The sequence below is a fragment of the Pleurodeles waltl genome, chromosome 10, assembly GCF_031143425.1.
Source record: "Pleurodeles waltl isolate 20211129_DDA chromosome 10, aPleWal1.hap1.20221129, whole genome shotgun sequence".
Classification (NCBI taxonomy): Eukaryota; Metazoa; Chordata; class Amphibia; order Caudata; family Salamandridae; genus Pleurodeles; species Pleurodeles waltl.
Genome location: NC_090449.1, coordinates 624,989,849 through 625,011,184, shown reverse-complemented (window position 1 = coordinate 625,011,184; position 21,336 = coordinate 624,989,849). Strand labels below are relative to the sequence as shown.

The following is a 21,336-nucleotide window of genomic DNA, read 5'->3' as shown; positions in this document are numbered from 1 at the left end:
GTGACCTCTACAGATGTCCTGTGTTAGTGATAACCACACTGTTGGCAACAATTGTTCATGAAGTCAGCACGCAGAATGGCACTTAAGTGCAGCTTTTCTTCTTCACTTCAGGGGCAATATGGAACCTCAAGGTGCCACCTATCGGTGTGCGAGAGCACTGCTCCACAATTCTCTGGATCGGGTCTGGTACTTGTGGGCTATTGTAAGGTGAGAAATCTGCGGTTAGATAGAATACCCACCAGAAGGAGCATTACCAAAGTTAAGTAACTTGTTAGTTTGTAGCGTGTGTGGCTATAGATGAACATGTTCTGCATACTCCCACATCTAGTGATGGGCACAGACATTTGCAGGGTTATATATTTTTTTCTTTGAAGAGATCTTTGCGTCTCATGATGGACTGTGACTCCTCCCTTAGTAGATAATGCGCAAGGCACAGACTCAATGTCAATTTTTCTTTTTTTTTTGGGGAGAGTGGGGCCACTGCACCTGGCTTCTACGTATACAGGCAGGGATCCAAGATTTGGCAGGTTTAACACATGTTTTGGGGCCAGGCTGTTAATTCAAAGCTGATTATCCAGAAGAACCAGTCTGCATTCAACAACTCCTATCACGATCTTGGTCTGACGCTCTCTGAAGTATGACATAATCTGTCCCATGCCGAAGGAGGACCATGCGCCACCCTCACTGACCTTCGACATCAGACAATGTGATTCTTATACGGATGATGGGATGGATGTCAATCAAAACTGCATAGGCCAAGAACTTGTGGTCAGACAGTCATGGCATCTGCAGTTTGGAGTTTGGGGAAAGGCAATATGATGCCTCCTGCGAATCTTGTCTTCTAATCCCTGCCCCTGGTATAGCTCTATAAAATTAAAAAAAATGTGTCCAGAGATTTTCATTTTGATTTGTGTTTTTGGATCATTAGAGAAGTAATTTATCTTGGATAGACATTGCTGATCCGGGACAGATTTTTCTGGATGACATTTTTAAAAATGATGGATGTATTGCAGTGATGATGTAATATTTCAGGAACCAGAGCCCTATATATTTCTTATTGGTGTCAGAACATAGGTTTTGGGGATCAAGTACTCTTACAGATACAGAAGCTAACTCTTCAGGGCAACCCTTCTGCCATTTTCCAAAATGACGGCTATAATAGAGGAAGAAGAGACATATATAGAAATGAAACCAACAATAGTTTTTAATCCTTTTATGTATACACCAAACATTTTATGATCTGAATAAAAAAAGAAAAATGTTTATCACTCCTGTTTCAGTTACATTTTCATAGTTCACTTTATTTGTTTCGACACTCACTTTCGGTACATTTCAGAATGTTCAAGAGTGTATCGACAGGGACATATTTGTGTAGCACAGATTTTGCAAGCACATGTAAGTTCTGTGGGTAGCGGCTTTAGAAATTTTGCAGGTTTTAGCACCCCATCAAAATCTTCCCAACCAAATCCACATGGATCTTTCTGTACATATGCATGATCTAAAACATTTACACATATTCTGATCAAATAGAACGCTCTTTTAATGTGTCCACGCACAGAACGACGTCGGTGGAAGGTCACTTAGCTGGACTGATCTCTTGAAGTCACTGTAACGAAGATTGTCAAATGTGTGACAGAACTCATTCTCCACACACAAAGTATTTTTCTACGTTTTTAAAGTCACATTCTTCTGACCCAGCAAATCCTTTTAGACACTTCAGAGGTTCATCTGTAAAACTCTAAGCTTTGTTCCAATTTCTTTCTTTGGGTCATCACCCGTAACATATGTGCTTTGATAAGAACATTGGGCATCTTTGGGTCAAGTTTCTTGTGCAGAATATGAAGCAGGATTGTGTTTCTTCTTGCCTGTTCCATAACATATCCATATCTCTGACAATCCTTGACTTACGTACATTGCAACAAATCTAAGTAGCACAATAATATCTGTCATTTGACAGTACAATGACTCGATTGGAACCATTTCAAACAGCCTACTCAACATGTAGCACAACACAAAGGTCAGTCAGCTTCCTCCAATTTGCTGTTAAGTTCTTGATCAGAATGGCCCATACCTTTTGACTATATCTCTGCAGGCACCAATTCCTCATTGACAATCATTCCACTTACAGTAATTGGAAATTCAGTGTTCACTGAAGTATCAGCAATGTTTTGACAAGTTAACATCTCCAAGTTCATCTTGTTTGATGTTGATGACCAGAATTTATCAAGTTGCATGGTTATAGGTGTTACATTTTTGATGCAGGCAAGGTCAATTATTCCACTTGTAGATATTTGTTTGTTCTGTCACATTCTTTGACAGATAGTTCAAGATAATTGCCAAAGACGATGTGCAGTTCTTGCAAGGTGGACTCTGCCTTTGATATCTGTAGAACAGTCTGAACAACCGCTCCAAAGTTTTGCATGGATGAAATATTGACCATTGGCAATTGTGATGCATAGTCCACAACAACAGCAGTTTTCAACAAGGACACCTTTTCGAATTGAAATTCTTCAGATGAAATTTCTTTCAAGCCCTTGCTTCACTGGTTTGGCTGCAGCATCTCCATCAAATAATTTTTGTTGGGAGAAGCTCATGCAACATAATGTCTTGATAAATTCACCCCTTCCTTTTGCTACACCCATCTCTGTGTGCTTACGAAAGTTGTTTTTTTGTAACCTGTATTTTAGTGTGCTGGTTTGACAAAACTCCTTCTATAGCAATTAAAGTTTGAAAGTTTAGCTTTAGTGACTGTCAAACAGCTTTTCCTCTTTCAGTACACATCACTCCTGCTTCAGTTCTGCGTATAATTTTGTCCATGTTCTAGGTCATCTAGTAGGCATGTCTTTATATCGTTATCCACATATTGTTTTGTCACAAAGTTGTGTAGTCGCACAGGATCAGTCATTTCAAAGGGGTTTCCTTGCTGCTGCATGAAATGAAGAAGGCTGTCAACATGTTTATTAAAACATTCCCCTCTCTTTTCCAGATGTTCACGGTGAGGAGCAGTTTCACAATGGTCCATTAATTTTGAATTTGTCATCTCTCTGAAAACATTGCAAATAGAAACGACTTCATGGTAAACTAGCTGCCATTGAGCAACATATTCACTTTTACATGACTGACCAACAGTTCCCTTGGAGCTTTTCTGTGATTTCTGGATTGCCTGTTTTCAGTTTCATATCTGGAGCCACAGCATTGAACATTCTCTCTTTCTTGCACCACAAAGTACCTTTGGATGAATTTTCTGTAGACGTATGGTTTTTCCTCCACTCTTTCCAGATACCAGGACCCATATCTCAGGTAGATTATGCAATTGAATTCGCAAAACACAATAATCAGTGACTCCACAGTACTCACGTGCATTTCCCAGTCACCTTCCTGATCAGCATGTACCAAGTTTTTCACTAGTGCTATCATGTGTGAAACATTTCCCCAGTACTTGCAAAGTTGTGATATCTGATAGAGACTTCTAGCTGCAGATTCCTTACCTTAGAATTTCCTGGCATCAGCTTGGAATCCGGAACTATTGCAGAGCAATACCCTTGCGAGCACCGCATGGCGTCATCTGCGATGTCACGGTCACCTATAAAAGCACCACCCAGGCACGCGTACGTCCGTTCTTTTTCCTTGTGTGCCGGTTAAAGATCAGCAGATCTGGAACAGAGTTACCCTCTGTCTTTTTTTGACCAGACTCTTCCGACCTTTCGGTTGAGATTTATTGTGTCTGTGCGAGGATGACCTTGAGCAAGACAAGATTCAAGCTGTGTGGCGCCTGCCATCGCGCCATGTCTGTTACTGATCCACACCAGGTATATCTCTGGTGCTTAGACAGAGACCACGACTCGAAGACGTGTTTCTACTGCCAGGCCATGGCTCCAAAAACTTTGAGGGCGTGGTCCCTGAAGCTAATGGTGGCCCGGCGGGCACAGCAACTCAGATCCTGGTCCCGTTCAAGGAGGTGGTCACAGGACCACTCCAGGAGCCCCAAGTCCTCTTTGTCTCACTCGAGGTCCTCAGGACAATCGGGGAAGAGGCACAGGAAGAAGTCTTCGTCCAAGCGGACTTCAACTTCACGCTACCCGTTGTTCCTACTTTTAAATATGTTATGTGGTTTGGTTTTAATTACAGTACTGTAGCTTTCCATAGCAAAAATGCTGTTTCAGCTGGTCTATCCAAAACTTATCATGGTGTGACCAAACTGTTCAACAGACGGGTGCCTACCGCCATCAGTAGAGTGTGTGTATGTGCGTGTTTGTGTGTAGACATAAATTCAAACGTTAAATTAGTGTTTAGGTTTTGAAATAATTTTAAAGGTAATGTAAGAAAAAACACTGAAATTAGCCGAGTAAAATTTAGCAAGCTAACTATAACTTGAAACACCCCCCACCCCACCAAACATGCATTGCTTATGATCTCTCATATTAAAATGCTTGTGACATGTTCAAATATACCCAAAAGCAACTGAACAGATTTGTACCAAATCAAAAATGTACACCTTCTGGGTACAGATGTAGCTTTCAGTCAAATTTGATGTAATTTCTCTCAGCCTTTTTTCTGAATCGTTCAGTATTCCTATGGAAAATTGCATGGAGAAAATGTGTTTGCCCCCCCTCTTTTTCTGGCCTCTGCTTGACGGATCACCCTAAATCTTTCCAGGAAGTAGCTGTGGTGGATGAGACTTTGCAAAGTTTTGTGGAAATTCTTGCAGACAGTGCCAAAATGATTAGCAAACCAAAAAATCCTTTTCTTATGGAAACATGGTCTCCCAGCTCCCGCCTGGGGTTCCCACTCACAAGCTGGACTATGCTACATTTTTTTACTTTGTTGAAAATACCTACAATGTAGAGCTAACATTACTAGTGATATTTCCTTCTATAACTTTTATAGAAGCGTGTTAATTTTCTTTCAACTCTAGGGTAATCAGCTATGAGGAAGGAAAAGCTGTGGCAGAGTCATGGAATGCTGCTTTTTTGGAATCGTCTGCTAAAGAGAATCAGGTACTCAAAGATATTAAATGTCTAGTAAATGAACATATTTTTACTTCTGTTTCTTTGTTGAGAAGTGCCAAACAGGAAAGTGAACATTTCTTTGCTAACCACATTAAGTTTAATTTTGAGCCAGAAATTCTACTTGTTTTTAAAGTGGGTTAAAATTTGAAACATATATGATTACTATTTCACTAGGAATGTTGTGTATTTTTACCACCAGAGATTAGATACATAGGATTACAGGACATTTAAACACTGCCTTTCCAGCAGCAGGTTTGCACATATCAATCCTTGCTCATAGGACATACCCTACACGATTTACATTAGTTGTGCTTCTGCTGCATGCCTGTTATTGGTCACCTGACTTTCCATGTAGTTGCTGTTATGTGCTAGATCATGCCAATTACAAAGGGTTTTAAAACTCTCAACAGGTGACTGTAACTAGACCACAGATGTACTTTTTGTCTCTCTCCCTCAGTTCTCTCTCTTGGAAAATCTTTATTAATTGTCATAAACACTGAATACGCCTGGCCGTGCTCACAATATGTCTTTCAAATATGCTCATAACCTCTTCAAGAGGATGCAGAAATAAAAAAAACATGCAGGCTACCTATTGGATGAATTTCCTGTTTAGTTTTTTTAAAAAGAGACCAATTAACCTTAAAATCAAAAATGCCGGTAGTGAAAAACAGCCTTTCAAAAACCAGTTATAAAGTGGAACAAAGAGAAGGTGGAGTATGTAGTCAGGTGGACAAGAATCTACTTAAAAGTGGCACTGTTCCTTTTAGGGAGCCAGTAACCCCATCATGCCCTGCACTAGCATTCACTTCATTTTTTCCACATCCTGTTGTGAGGATTTCTGAGCCATAGGCTATTCTATTTTTGTCTTGTTTGGTAGGATAGTCATTCTAAATCTTTTTTTGCACTCTAGTATTTAATTGGTAGTGTTGTCCTTCATTGTTCCTGGCTTATTTCTGTGACTGTCTTCAGCATTTTACAGACGCCTCCTTCGAGAAGAAGGCAAAAAATAAACCTGCAGTGAGCTTTTCAAGTTTGCACATCTCGAGTGTGATTGTTTTTTTGTGTGTTTTTTTGCCAAACAATATCACTTAGGACATGTAAGAATGCAGAGACGATGTGCCTCTGTGGCAGACCAGAAATTTGGAGTGCCAAGGCACCTAAAAGGAGGGGTAACAGAAGTCTGAGGAATGTGGGTAAGAGGCTCCTTTAACCAACAGGCGTTCAGCCTCCAGTATGGAGCTGCTGCTCCATTCCCCTCTTATCCTCTGCACTAGAAGCCCATATTGGTAAAGTGGACGAAATCTGCTCCATCCACGTCAAGATCCCAACAACAATCATGCCAGTCTTTGAGACAAACTGCAGATCACTGTGATAAATGCACTCATCCAGTCCTGATTAAACTACGACATTTCAATCTATTTTGCAGTCCTGATTAGCTTGTTTGTTCCCATCAACTCTTTTGGAATCTACCAACTAGTGTAGTGACAGACTCGAAGCTCACATTACCCTCATTCTCCAGTCCATGTTTGCCTGCTGATTCACTCTAGAGTCATCATTAAAGCCATGCCCATAATACGTAAACACAACCCCAAATCACCATAATTTTTATCTCCCACAGTCCCTCTTCATTGCCACTTTTGCGTCTGTAGGTTTGCCAATCTATAACTGCTAGATCTAACAAGATTGTTCAGATTCGTTCATCGTCAGGGCCTTCTCCGTCTCAACTGCTAAATACTGTAATACTTTACCCCTCACCTCTTGGGCTAAACAAAAGCTTCTGCATTTCAGGCATGTGTTAAAAGCTTGACTTCCTAATCAGTAGATCTTTTCTCGCTCTCGCACTCACTCCACTCCTTTTCTAGCTGTTCACCAATGTTCTGTGCCCTCGAGCACCAGGAGGCTGTACATTGTTCTCTACAAATAATATAGCATATTACATTACTTAGAAGTAAAATTTCACTGTTACAATTAGGCATTCAAGCTTCCACATGAAGGTAGCTACTCCTGGAACCGTCTCACCATAAAGATTGTCAAAGAAAATGCAATATGGCGCATGGAGGACATATTTGTTCTCCATAGACTCTTCCTTAGAAGTTGAAGTGCCAGAAAGCATATTAAGAAGTGTTCTTTCCACCTTGGAAACCTTACATGCTTCATCTCCTTCAAGACAGAAAACTCTAGCGGTTGAGACTGACTTCTAGCAGTGCTTCAGACTCATTAGGAACCTCTCTCGTGATTATACTACCTGAGAGCCATCACAGGAAGTCCACTACCTCTAAAAGGAATTAGGCATGATACCGTACTTCAGCGTGGTAACCATATATATATATATATATATATATATATATATATATATATATATATATATATATATATATATATATATATATAATCATCTGATGAATATGCACTTCAGGAAATGGGCAGGTACCTGATCCATCCTCATGCAAGATGCCATAAATTCATGATGAATGTCAGGCCTACCCCACCTCCGATAGTGACACTAATGGGTACTTCCATGACTACAGATAAACAGCCATACTCGCATGTTGACTCCATGTAGAACGTCTCTAGTTGATTATCCAAATACCTGTAAGTAACGTTGGCGAAGGAACTACCAACATCTAATAGTCTTCTGACTGCCCCTCAGCTCAGAGCACCCACTTACTATTAAAGCACTGCACCTTTTTTTTTTCTTCTTTTTTTTTTATTACTACTAAGTCAACGTTCCTTTTTTTTTTTTCTTCAAAGTACCTTTAAAGTTACAGTGTAACTACTTAGCCTAACTAAGAACTACAATCCTCTGGTGATCTACTACTGGGTGTAGTTTCCACAATCAGACTCCACCTTTGCCACAGAAAGGTGGGCCACGGGGGGGTAAGGGTGGGGGGTAGACTTCCATTACATATATGGGCCAGTATCCCACAGCAACTTCCCAAGGCAGTAAGGCAGGTATTGGAACTTTGGTCTGCGACAAGCAGAGGCTTTGGCTGGTATGGATAACTCACTAGGGACACTCTGAATCCTTCTAGGGACATCACACCTTCATGCATGGCCCCCACCAAGAGCAGAGGATGGAACAGGATTGGAATTTCTACATCAGGCGATATTACTGAGGCAGTTATGTGGTTTCCTTTAAGGAACTACAGTTCTCACTTGAACTGCGCAGGTAACAGTTGTTTTGCTATCTTCAACTCCAACATGCTATTCATTCGTATGTCAAGAATTTGACTGAACTTCCTGAATATAGCCCCCTAGAATCCTGACTGTCCAATTAAATAGGCTCCAAACAGATTACTGCCTTAGTTGCAAGATACAAATGGGAGGTTTTCTCTACACCATATGGTCATGTCTTGTACTCGAGTACTACTGTGTGGAGTGCTGTCGACCTTCAGAAAAGTGGAGCGCTTCTCGACAAACCATGAATCCAAACTCATGTTACTACACATCACCGAAGACCTTGGTTCAAATAGATATAAAATGGCCTGCCTTCAAATGGGGCTCTTGGTGGCTAAGAGAAACATCGACAGAGAATGGAGAAATGTTGCTCATCCATCTCTTAAGTCATTGGCTAAATGACTAGACCACTGCATGCTCCTTTAACAGCATGTTTATGTATCCAGTCTTTTCCCAAATAAGCATCCCAAGATTTGGTCCAACTGGTAAGAACATAGGGCTATTAATATCTGGAGTGGAGAAGCCAAAGGAGCATGGGAGATGGGGGGCATTCCTGTATAATCGTATAATATGTAACTGAAGATGCTGTTCATCTAAGCATTGAAGAATGTATACCTATATATTTCCTTTTATACGATAAGGGAGTGAAGGGGGAATGCCAGAGAGGACCTTTTTGTATTGTATGAATCTGAAAAGTCCATAAAAATCTATTATTTTAAAATAGAAATGCAAACATCTGAGAAAGATCTCTCTCTAGATTGGATCATCTGGTTTCTATAACTGTCATTGCAGCCAGACAGATGCATGCTGTTTCTCTTAAACATGGTCCACTGAATAAAGAGAGCACATATGCAAGCTCCATGTAAGTGGCAAGTGCAACAGCTTTTTTGGGCAGCAATGCGTTGTAGCCCAAGAGCTCCCTGGATGCGGGGTATAACAGTAATGCAGTGGAAGGTATACCAGGAGAGGGAAAATCCTGTCAGCCTGCTTCATGGAAGAGACCGCTAGAAGACTTGTGCATTCTGGACCTGAAGTAATGCTATTAAAGCCTCAGAATAGTTAACAAAATTGTATCCTGGTTTAAAAGCCAAATGGCTGCCATTTGGCGTCTTTTAGTTAGGTGTTCCTTCAGTCTGCAGACCTTCGTTCAAGTGGGAACTCACTAATTATTCTAAATCTCCAGTATTGGCTCTTCCATAGATTCACATGCATGACTCATTCCCCGTCGTTAAAGTGGGAGTCCCTTGGTACCATAATAAAGCAGTATATATCACTACTGTAGGCTTTAATGGCAATGAAAAAGTCAGTTTAGTAGCCTACCTATGTCCTTTTTAACAAAGGACCAAACTTGAGCTATAATCGATCAGGCAACAGCACCCTCTAGAATGCTCCCAACAGGGGCTGACCACTCAGATTTTCTAGTGCACGTTGTGTGAAGGCAGTCTTCCTGAGCTCTGCTCAGTTTCTTTAACTATTACTTTTTGGATCATCCAAAATTATATTTCATGTTTCATTTCACAGACCCTGACACTAATATGTCAGAGTAGCAGAAAACAAAGTAAAGGACTTTAAAATGTTTAACCTTCTCCTCAAAACCTCACGTTCTGAGAGATGAGGCTATTATTGGGACTACAGTAAAGTAAATCTGTCACTTATGATGACAGTGAGTTTCTTCACCTCACAGGAGAGGTCAAAGGGAGAGGTCACGCCAAGGCTCCCAAAAGGTGCTCATAAAAGCCATAAAGACATACCATGAGCCTTCTTAAGTATGTCCCAAAGAGCTAAAATTGGAAAAAAACGTCCTCGGAGTCAGAACCTCAATACCCTCTTCAACCCTGACACTTAATCATGCAGATCCTCATTACCTGACAATGGGGCGTCTACAGCAAAACTGCCATCAAAATCGTTAACATTTATGATGACAACGTTGACAACCATAACTGTCTATTATTGCATCACCTATGACAGCCTCGTCTTTGATGGCACATAGTCTACAACGGCCTCATCTGTGACAGTCGTTGACAATGGTCGTCTACAACGGCCTCATCTACAATGGTTGTCTACGAAGGCCTTGTCTACAACTGCATCATCTACATCGGCCTCGTCTGTGACAGCATCCTCTCCTACAGTCTCCTCTACGACAAACATTGTCAACATCAACCTAGTAGTCGACATCTGCCTCGTCATTGACGTTCTCGATGACAATACAAACGACTACGAAATACATAATCGTCAACAAGAACAAAACTCACATAATCCAGAAAAACTTAATGTCAAGAATTAAGGGGACTAATATGAGCAAGTCTACGACAGTCAGCAATTTATGGAGAGGCACCATGTGGAGCAATTTCACCACTTAGATCGGTTTCCAACTTCAAAGCATGGGTCAGGTCCATTTAACTCTAGTACTAGATCTTCATGGCATGTTACACCCACAACTGGTCGATTCCCCCCCCCACCAGATGGTTTTTGGTGGTTTCCATACCCTTTGGGAACAAGCAGCCAAACGCTTCCAACTTCCACTAGCAGGCAAGCAATCTGTATGTTTTTCTTTATGATTTTAAATAAAAAAGCTGTGGGACCTATTCCAATTGTTGATATATCCAGAAGGAGTTAAAATCATGGAAAACCCGGTCACTCATAACCCCGCCTAACCAACAAGGAAGGTTCTTAACTATGTCTGGGGCTACGGTACGGGCTGCCAATTCACTGTCAATATGGGGGTAGGTATAACCACCAAATATGGAAGACAAAAAGGACAAAATAAAGATTCTACAAGGGAGGAGGCGGGGGCAAAACATCCAGATCAGACAGAATAGATCGCGCTATGGATGTAGCTTCAATAGGATTCCCACAACTGGTAGGGTCAGTGGTCCTTCATGACCAAGGTTGGTTCATGGCCTCAACATTTAGAATCTGAGGTGCAAATATATCTAATATTTTTACCTTACCATGCCGACGCACTGTTTGGCAAGCACGTTGACTGTGCCTTGCAATCAGTCAAGACTGACTGACAACACAAGATTATTTGGCACATTACAATTTTGAAAGAAACATAGTTTTACAGTGACCCGCGAAAGAGACACTTATCCGTATCTAGGAGGATACCAGAGGTATCAGACTTACCAACCCTCTAAGTAGCTCTTAGGCTAGCTTACCTCCTGTGACAACGTTCTGGTACTGTTTACGCCGTCCTGTGGGAAAAATAATTCCAAAATGTTGTCATCTATGGCGGAAAATAACATCGGACATATAAGTCCTGGATCTCATCACATTTAGTTAGTTGTTAGAGTTCATCCAGATTCCTCCCATTACTCCACCAAAATGAGGGTGCCCACCACATCTCCATCTGCTTCAGAAGAGAGTGCTAGATATGCTAACCACAGTCTCAGCAAGGAACGGGCTACTAGTCTCGTTCTCTTCATAGGCACGATAACAGAGGAGTGGCAATCCATCATAGACCTGTGGAAATTAAACCAGTATTTCCAGAAACAATCCTTTTACTTGGTCACTCTTTCTGACGCCACAGGACAGCTCTGAATTTACAGGATTCATACTTCCCCATTCCCAACTACATATCAAAGTTCTCCCATTTGTCTGAATTTTTTTTTTTTTTTTTTTTCAGGAAGGATGGTCATCACGTATTCTCCTACTTTGACAACTGGTTGATAAAAGCACCAACAGCATTTCAAACGTCCAAGGCTACAGAGGCTTGCCTAAAGGTGGTTCACAAACTAGGTCTCCTTGTGTATTATCAAAGATCCTCCTTCAAGAAGATTCTGTTCCTTTGCCGGTACACTGATACAAGACAAAGACTTTCTATCCCAAGACAAGCAATGAAGACTCTATGAACTGGCTTTGGAAAGGAAAAAAAATCACTGTATCTGTTCAATTAGCTTTTGGGCATTATTTTTAGTCCGCGATCAGTATAATCCCTATTGCATGCCTGAAAATGAAAGCCTTATAGGAACAGCTACAAAAGCAATTGATTCAAACAAAATAATCATTCAAAGGCCTGGTGAATTTCACACAGGTTTGATGAAAGCTGTAGCCTGGTGGTTCCAGACCTCCCATCTGTCGGGATCTTGGGGCCAGATGTATCAAAACGTTTTGCACTCGCAAACGGTGCGAATCGGTAAATTCGGCCGTTTGCGAGTGCAAAACAGTGGTCTGCGATGCATGAAATGCATTCGCAGACCACAAATAAGAACTCGCTAAATTTGCGATTTCTTGCGTTGCGACCTGGAAATTGCGAGTTGCAATTTGCGATTTGCAATTTCCAGGTCGCAAGGCTATGCTGGAAAAAATCGCAAATTGCGATTTTTTCCAAAAATGTCATTTTGCACTTGCAAAATACCATGAAATGCAACCAGGTGGCAACCTGGTGCAAAATTAAAAAATGCAGTAAAACTGCATTTTTAAATTTAACATGTAAAGCACACATGCCCTTTTGGCATGTGTGTACCTTACATGTTAAAAAAAAATAATAATAATTGGGGTGCAGGAGAGGGGGGCCTTAGGCCCCCAGCACCCTGGCCTTTTGCATTTCCAAAATTGCGATTTCTGCAGAAATCGCAATTTTGGAAATGCAAAAATTTTGCAGCTATGGGCCAACAGGCCCATAGCTGCGAATGGGGCCGGTATCGCAATTTGCGATTCGGTAATAGCATTTGCAATTTTTTAAGAAATCGCTATTACCGATTCGCAAATGTGATACATGGCCCTTTGCAAGTCGGTAATAGCGATTTCTTAAAAATCGCTATTACCGAATCGCAGTGGGCGTGATGATACATCTGGCCCTTAGTTTCTTACCTCAAATACCGAACTTTGTAATGAGTACTGGTGCTTCCCTGGAGAGCTGGGGCAGAACCTGCGAAATCAAGGAAAGTGGTCTCTGCTGCAGATACACATATACATCAGTCGCCTGGAGCTCAAAGTCATCTACTCAGTCTCCAGGCTTTCCTGCCAATTATAGCAGAGTCTTCAGTGTTAGTTTGCACGGACAATAGCACCAGCATGAAATATGTGAATTAACAAAGTGGCACAAGATTACCGGTGATATCCAAAGAAGATCAGGAAATCTGGAGCTGGCTAACAACACAAAGAATAACTCTTTAGGCCCATATTCCCAGGACTAGAAATCTCTTAGCAGACATGCTAAGCAGAACTGGAAACAGCCTCCACGAATGGATCAGTCTGCTCTAAGAATGATTTCTCGCTGTGGGGGCAAACTGGCTCTAGATCTCTTTGCAACAAACGAAAACTGCAAATGGCTGTTCTATACAAGTTGACATCCACATCCAGGATCGTGGAGGAATGTCTTTCGACAGATGGTCTGAGATCTCTGCCTAAGTTCCCCCCCTCCTCCCCCCGCTTTACCTTTTTTAATACCAAAGGTCCTCAGCAAGAGAAAAGCGGAGCAGTGTTGTCTCATCCTGGAAGCCCATGCAGGATTGAATCACAGAGCTTCTCCTGCTATCGGAATACAACCACATTCACCTACTAACATCTTGTAAACTTTCGGTGATGAACTAAGGCCAGGTTCTCATCCTGACTCGACCTCTCTTGTGTGCATGGTTCCTAAATTCCATGAATTCAGAGATCTCAATATTCCTCAAGACTGGAGATGTATTCTTTCCAAGTCATGGCCTAAGCCACAATAAAGATATATAAACGATAATGGAAAGATTTCTGCATATGGTGCCAGAAATCAAACCTACATCCTTTACTTGCATAATCTGGCACATAACTACCCTGGCTCCTCTCAATAGCTCAGTCACTGTTGGTACATGCGTCCGTTAAGGAATGTCTTGCAATATCAAGATATAGATGCTCATCACATTTTCTCTCTTTCTGCCGTTGCAGAATCATCAAACAGTTCATAAAAGAACTAGTCACAGTTTTCCTCCAGGAAGGGCTCCTTCCCCAGACTAACACCTGAACGTAGTTCTAGTTCGATGGCATCTGTCGCTGTAGATACGCATGTTTTGCAATAGCTCGCCATCTGGTGTTGGGCCGGAGTGTTACAAGTTGTTTTTCTTCGAAGAAGTCTTTCGAGTCACGGGACCGAGTGACTCCTCCTTTTGTCTCCATTGCGCATGGGCGTCGACTCCATCTTCGATTGTTTTTTTTCCGCCATCGGGTTCGGACGTGTTCCTGTCGCTCCGAGTTTCGGAACGGAAAGATAGCTAATTTCGGAAGACTTTCGTCGGTATTGTTGCGTTCGGGATCGGCGTAGTTAGATTCAACACCGCATCGAAGATCGAAGAGCTCCGGTGCCCTTCGGGGTAGTTTTTCGATCCCCCGTCGGGCCTGGTCGGCCCGACCGCGTGCTGAAGAACGCCGATGGAACGGACCCCGTTCCGTTTCTGCCCCAAATGCCACAATAAATACCCCTATACAGACCAGCACTTGGTCTGTAACCTGTGCCTGTCACCTGAGCACAGTGAAGACACCTGTGAGGCCTGTCATGCGTTCCGGTCCCGAAAAACACTCCGAGACCGTCGAGCCAGAAGACTTCAGATGGCGTCCGCGCCGACAGCCCACCGAGAGTACGAGGAACAAGGAGAGGAAGGTACCTTCTCGATCCAAGACTCAGACTCCGAAGGATTCGACGATACACAAACCGTGAGTAAGACGTCGAAAACCACACAGAGGAAGATTTACAAGGCCCAGGGGACGCCACTGCCATCAGGCCATGGCTCCACCCATAAATTCGGTGACCGACCCTCGGCACCGAAAAAGGCCCAAACAGTGCCGAGATCGTCCGACTCCGGTCGAGACACCGGCACGCAGCCTTCTCGGGACCGAGAAAGTGCTGGAGACAAGCCTCGACACCGAGAGGCCGGTGTGGACACGGCTCGACGCCGAGACAGCGGCACCGAAGAAGATCGACGCCGAGAGGTTTCGGCCCCGAAAAAGAAAAAAAGTCACCTCGGAGCCGAAAAAACACGCAGACAGGGTTTCGGTGCCGAAACAAACTGCAAGCGACCCAGCTTCAGGCTCTTATACAGAAGAGCACTCGCTGACCTCCCAAATGCAAAAGCATAGGTTTGAGGAAGAGCTACAATCAACTGATGTGGACCATACGCAAAAGCGTATTTTCCTACAGCAGGGGACAGGAAAAATAAGCATCCTTCCCCCCATTAGAAGAAAGAGAAGGTTGGAGTTCCAAACTGAACAGACACCACAACCAAAAGTGGTGAAAAGAGTTACCCCACCACCCTCTCCTCCGCCCGTGATTAACGTCTCACCAGCACAAACTCCATCACACTCCCCAGCTCACACCACCATAAGCCAGGGTGACCAAGATCAAGACGCATGGGACCTATACGACGCCCCAGTGTCGGATAACAGTCCGGAGGCATACCCTACGAAGCCATCTCCACCAGAGGACAGCACCGCGTATTCTCAAGTGGTGGCTAGAGCAGCACAATTTCACAACGTAAGCCTCCACTCAGAACAGGTCGAAGATGATTTTTTATTCAACACACTCTCCTCCACCCACAGCTCATACCAAAGCCTGCCTATGCTCCCTGGTATGCTCCGGCACGCAAAAGAAATCTTTAAGGAGCCGGTCAAAAGTAGGGCAATCACACCAAGGGTGGAAAAAAAGTATAAGGCGCCTCCTACAGACCCAATTTTCATCACTACACAGCTGCCACCAGACTCTGTCGTTGTAGTAGCAGCTAGGAAAAGGGCCAACTCCCACACATCTGGAGATGCACCACCCCCAGATAAAGAAAGCCGCAAGTTCGATGCAGCTGGTAAGAGAGTCGCAGCACAAGCTGCAAACCAGTGGCGCATCGCGAACTCCCAGGCACTACTTGCGCGCTATGACAGAGCCCACTGGGACGAGATGCAACATCTCATTGAACATCTGCCCAAGGACTTACAAAATAGGGCAAAACAAGTGGTTGAGGAGGGACAGACCATTTCCAACAACCAGATCCGCTCCTCCATGGACGCTGCAGATACAGCTGCACGGACAATTAATACATCTGTAACTATCAGAAGGCATGCATGGCTTCGAACGTCTGGATTTAAACCAGAGATTCAACAAGCAGTTCTCAATATGCCTTTTAACGAAAAAGAACTGTTCGGTCCAGAAGTGGACACAGCGATTGAGAAACTCAAAAAAGATACGGACACTGCCAAAGCCATGGGCGCACTCTACTCCCCGCAGAGCAGAGGGAATTACAGCACATTCCGTAAAACACCCTTTCGAGGGGGGTTTCGGGGTCAGAGCACACAAGCCAGCACCTCACAAGCAACACCGTCCAGTTACCAGGGACAGTATAGAGGAGGTTTTCGGGGACAATATAGAGGAGGGCAATTCCCTAGGAATAGAGGAAGATTTCAGAGCCCCAAAACCCCTACTACTAAACAGTGACTCACATGTCACTTACCCCCTCCACACAACACCAGTGGGGGGAAGAATAAGTCATTATTACAAAGCATGGGAGGAAATCACTACAGACACTTGGGTTCTAGCAATTATCCAACATGGTTATTGCATAGAATTTCTACAATTCCCTCCAAACATACCACCAAAAGCACAAAATTTGACAACACACCATTCCAATCTCCTGGAGATAGAAGTGCAGGCACTATTGCAAAAGAATGCAATTGAATTAGTGCCAAACACACAAATAAACACAGGAGTTTACTCACTGTACTTTCTGATACCAAAGAAGGACAAAACGCTGAGACCAATCCTAGACCTCAGAGTAGTGAACACTTTCATCAAATCAGACCACTTTCACATGGTCACACTACAAGAAGTATTGCCATTGCTAAAACTACACGACTACATGGCAACTTTAGACCTCAAGGATGCTTATTTCCATATACCAATACACCCATCGCACAGGAAATACCTAAGGTTTGTATTCAAGGGAATACATTACCAATTCAAGGTACTGCCTTTCGGATTAACAACCGCACCAAGAGTCTTTACCAAATGTCTAGCGGTAGTCGCTGCACACATAAGAAGGCAGCAAATACATGTGTTCCCATATCTAGACGACTGGCTAATCAAGGCCCATTCGTTAATGGAGTGCTCAAATCACACAAATCATATCATACAAACCCTCTTCAAACTAGGGTTCACCGTCAATTTCACAAAATCCAAAATTCTGCTGCGCAAGGTACAACAATACCTGGGAGCCATAATAGACACATCAAAAGGAGTAGCCACTCCAAGTCCACAAAGAATTCAAAATTTCAACACCATCATACAACGCATGTATCCAACACAAAGAATACAAGCAAAGATGATATTACAACTCCTAGGCATGATGTCTTCATGCATAGCCATTGTCCCAAACGCAAGACTGCACATGAGGCCCTTACAACAGTGCCTAGCATCACAATGGTCACAAGCACAGGGTCACCTTCTAGATCTGGTGTTAATAGACCGCCAAACTTACCTCTCGCTTCTGTGGTGGAACAACATAAATTTAAACAAAGGGCGGCCTTTCCAAGACCCAGTGCCACAATACGTAATAACAACAGATGCTTCCATGACAGGGTGGGGAGCACACCTCGATCAACACAGCATACAAGGACAATGGAACGTTCATCAAACAAAACTGCATATAAATCACCTAGAACTTCTAGCAGTTTTTCAAGCACTAAAAGCTTTCCAACCAATAATAGTTCACAAATACATTCTCGTCAAAACAGACAACATGACAACAATGTATTATCTAAACAAGCAAGGGGGGACGCACTCCACGCAGTTAAGCCTGCTAGCACAAAAGATTTGGCGTTGGGCAATTCACAACCAAATTCGCCTAATAGCACAATTTATACCAGGGATCCAAAATCAACTCGCAGACAATCTCTCTCGAGATCACCAACAGGTCCACGAATGGGAAATTCACCCCCAAATTCTGAACACTTATTTCAAACTCTTGGGAACACCTCAGATAGACTTGTTTGCGACAAAGGAGAACGCAAAATGCCAAAACTTCGCATCCAGATACCCACACAAACAGTCCCAAGGCAATGCCCTATGGATGAACTGGTCAGGGATATTTGCTTACGCTTTTCCTCCTCTTCCTCTCCTTCCTTACCTGGTAAACAAACTCAGTCAAAACAAACTCAAACTCATATTAATAGCACCAACTTGGGCAAGGCAACCCTGGTACACAACGCTGCTAGACCTATCAGTAGTACCCTGCATCAAATTGCCCAACAGTCCAGATCTGTTGACACAGCACAACCAAAAGATCAGACACCCAGATCCAGCATCGCTGAATCTAGCAATCTGGCTCCTGAAATCCTAGAATTCGGGCACTTACAACTTACCCAAGAATGTATGGAAGTCATAAAACAAGCCAGAAGGCCATCCACCAGGCACTTCTATGCAAGTAAATGGAAGAGGTTTGTTTGCTACTGCCATATTAATCAAATACAACCATTACACACAACTCCAGAACATGTAGTGGGTTACTTGCTTCACTTACAAAAATCTAACCTGGCTTTCTCTTCCATTAAAATACACCTTGCAGCAATATCTGCATACCTGCAGACTACCTATTCAACTTCCCTATATAAGATACCAGTCATTAAAGCATTCATGGAGGGCCTTAGGAGAATTATACCACCAAGAACACCACCTGTTCCTTCATGGAACTTAAATGTTGTCCTAACTAGACTTATGGGTCCACCTTTTGAACCCATGCACTCCTGCGAAATACAGTTCCTAACCTGGAAGGTGGCATTTCTCATCGCCATTACTTCCCTAAGAAGAGTAAGCGAGATTCAGGCGTTTACAATACAGGAACCTTTTATACAACTACACAAGAATAAGGTCGTCCTAAGGACCAATCCTAAATTTTTGCCAAAGGTTATTTCACCGTTCCATCTAAATCAAACAGTGGAACTTCCAGTGTTCTTTCCACAGCCAGATACCGTAGCTGAAAGGGCACTACATACATTAGATGTCAAAAGAGCATTGATGTATTACATTGACAGAACAAAAAACATCAGAAAGACTAAACAACTATTCATTGCATTTCAAAAACCTCATGCAGGAAACCCAATATCAAAACAAGGTATAGCCAGATGGATAGTTAAATGCATCCAAATCTGCTACCTTAAAGCTAAACGACAGCTGCCCATTACACCAAGGGCACACTCAACCAGAAAGAAAGGTGCTACCATGGCCTTTCTAGGAAACATCCCAATGCAAGAAATATGTAAGGCAGCCACATGGTCTACGCCTCACACATTCACCAAGCACTACTGTGTAGACGTGTTATCCGCACAAGCCACAGTAGGTCAAGCCGTATTAAGAACATTATTTCAGACTACTTCCACTCCTACAGGCTGATCCACCGCTTTTGGGGAGATAACTGCTTACTAGTCTATGCAAAACATGCGTATCTACAGCGACAGATGCCATCGAACTGAAAATGTCACTTACCCAGTGTACATCTGTTCGTGGCATCAGTCGCAGTAGATTCGCATGTGCCCACCCGCCTCCCCGGGAGCCTGTAGCAGTTTGGAAGTTACCTTCAACTATTTATATATGTATCATCTCAACCTTAAATAGGTGCATACTTAGTCACTCCATTGCATGGGCACTATTACTACAATTCAACTCCTACCTCACCCTCTGCGGGGAAAAACAATCGAAGATGGAGTCGACGCCCATGCGCAATGGAGACAAAAGGAGGAGTCACTCGGTCCCGTGACTCGAAAGACTTCTTCGAAGAAAAACAACTTGTAACACTCCGGCCCAACACCAGATGGCGAGCTATTGCAAAACATGCGAATCTACTGCGACTGATGCCACGAACAGATGTACACTGGGTAAGTGACATTTTCATTTCAACTCATGAAGAGTTCTTTTGAACCCATTCACAGAGCACACCTCTGATTTCTCACATGGAAGGTCACCATGTTTCTAGCGCTCACTCCGCCCAGGAGGGTAGGGGAGATAAAAGGCTTTCTCAACTCAGAAACCTTCCTGCACCTTACGGGCAATTTAGTACTTCTCACAACCAATCCAAGATTTATTTCTAAGGTTCCTTCCCTCAATTATACTATAATATTTTGTACTTTCTTCCCAAATCCAACTTCACAAGCTGAGAGGTCTATTCATATGCTAGGTATCAAATGATATCTAAAATTCTACTTACATCGCACTAAACAACTCATGAGAACTGACCAACCGTTGGACTCTGATGGACACACTCGTAAGGATGCTTCAGTCACGATGGTAACCATCTCTCAGTGAACTTCAGCTGCAGTCCACTTCTGCCACCCAAACACTAGCAAGCCCCTCAAAGAGAAAACTGGGGTGCACTCAATTAGGGCAGTTTCCACCTCAACTACTTTCTTTTGCGAATTGCCTTTGGAGAAGATATGCTGCAACTTGGAAAAGTGTGCATATAATTCATGCAGCATTAGTACCTGGAATCAGCACAGTGTAGTGATGCAGCTGTTGAACAGGTTTTACTACACCACACTCTTTTCGTTCCATGTCTTTATGTACTTATGTTGATGTATGATATATATATATATTTATTAAATTGCATAGGGATATTATGTGTATTTTCTACCCACCATCCACTGTTTGCACTAATATGTTAAGATATGCAACAAGTACAGCAACTGCTCGATATTCTGATTCAAGCATGTGACTCTATGAAAAATCCAATACGGGAGAAGAAAATAAGTTACTTACCTGGAACTGCACTTCTCCAATATTGGTTCCGGTCATAGATTCACATACAACCCACCTTCCTTCCCGGAGAGGCCCCACTTATAGCACAGGACTATTTATTCCAACTTGTGCTTGAAAATCTGAGGGACTCAGCCTCTGTTGTGATTATTCTAGAGGGTGCTGTCGTCTGGTTATAGTTCAGGTTTGGCCCTTTTTAAAAAATAAAAATGATATAGGCTATTAAATTGACTTTCATTGCCATTAAAGCCTATGGTAGTGATAAACACTGCTTTATTATGGTACCATGTGACTCCCACTTTAATGACGGGGAATGATACAAGCATGTGAATCCATAAAAGATACCAACATTGGAGACTGCAGTTACAGCTAAGTAACTTATTTTCTACTGTTTTTTTTTTTCCCCATTGGAGCCAGTAAGCTCATTGAGATTTTCCTCTAGTACCTCTTTTC

The 21,336-nt window shown here is 42.8% G+C and overlaps 1 protein-coding gene across 1 annotated transcript in view; it reads left to right on the top strand.

Moving 5' to 3' along the window:
* RHEB (Ras homolog, mTORC1 binding) overlaps positions 1–21,336 on the top strand; it is a 172,618-nt gene that overhangs the window by 136,363 nt on the left and 14,919 nt on the right. The window contains exon 7 of the mRNA XM_069211096.1: positions 4,916–4,997. Within this exon, the coding sequence (XP_069067197.1) occupies positions 4,916–4,997 (82 nt within the window). The remainder of the gene's footprint in view (positions 1–4,915; positions 4,998–21,336) is intronic.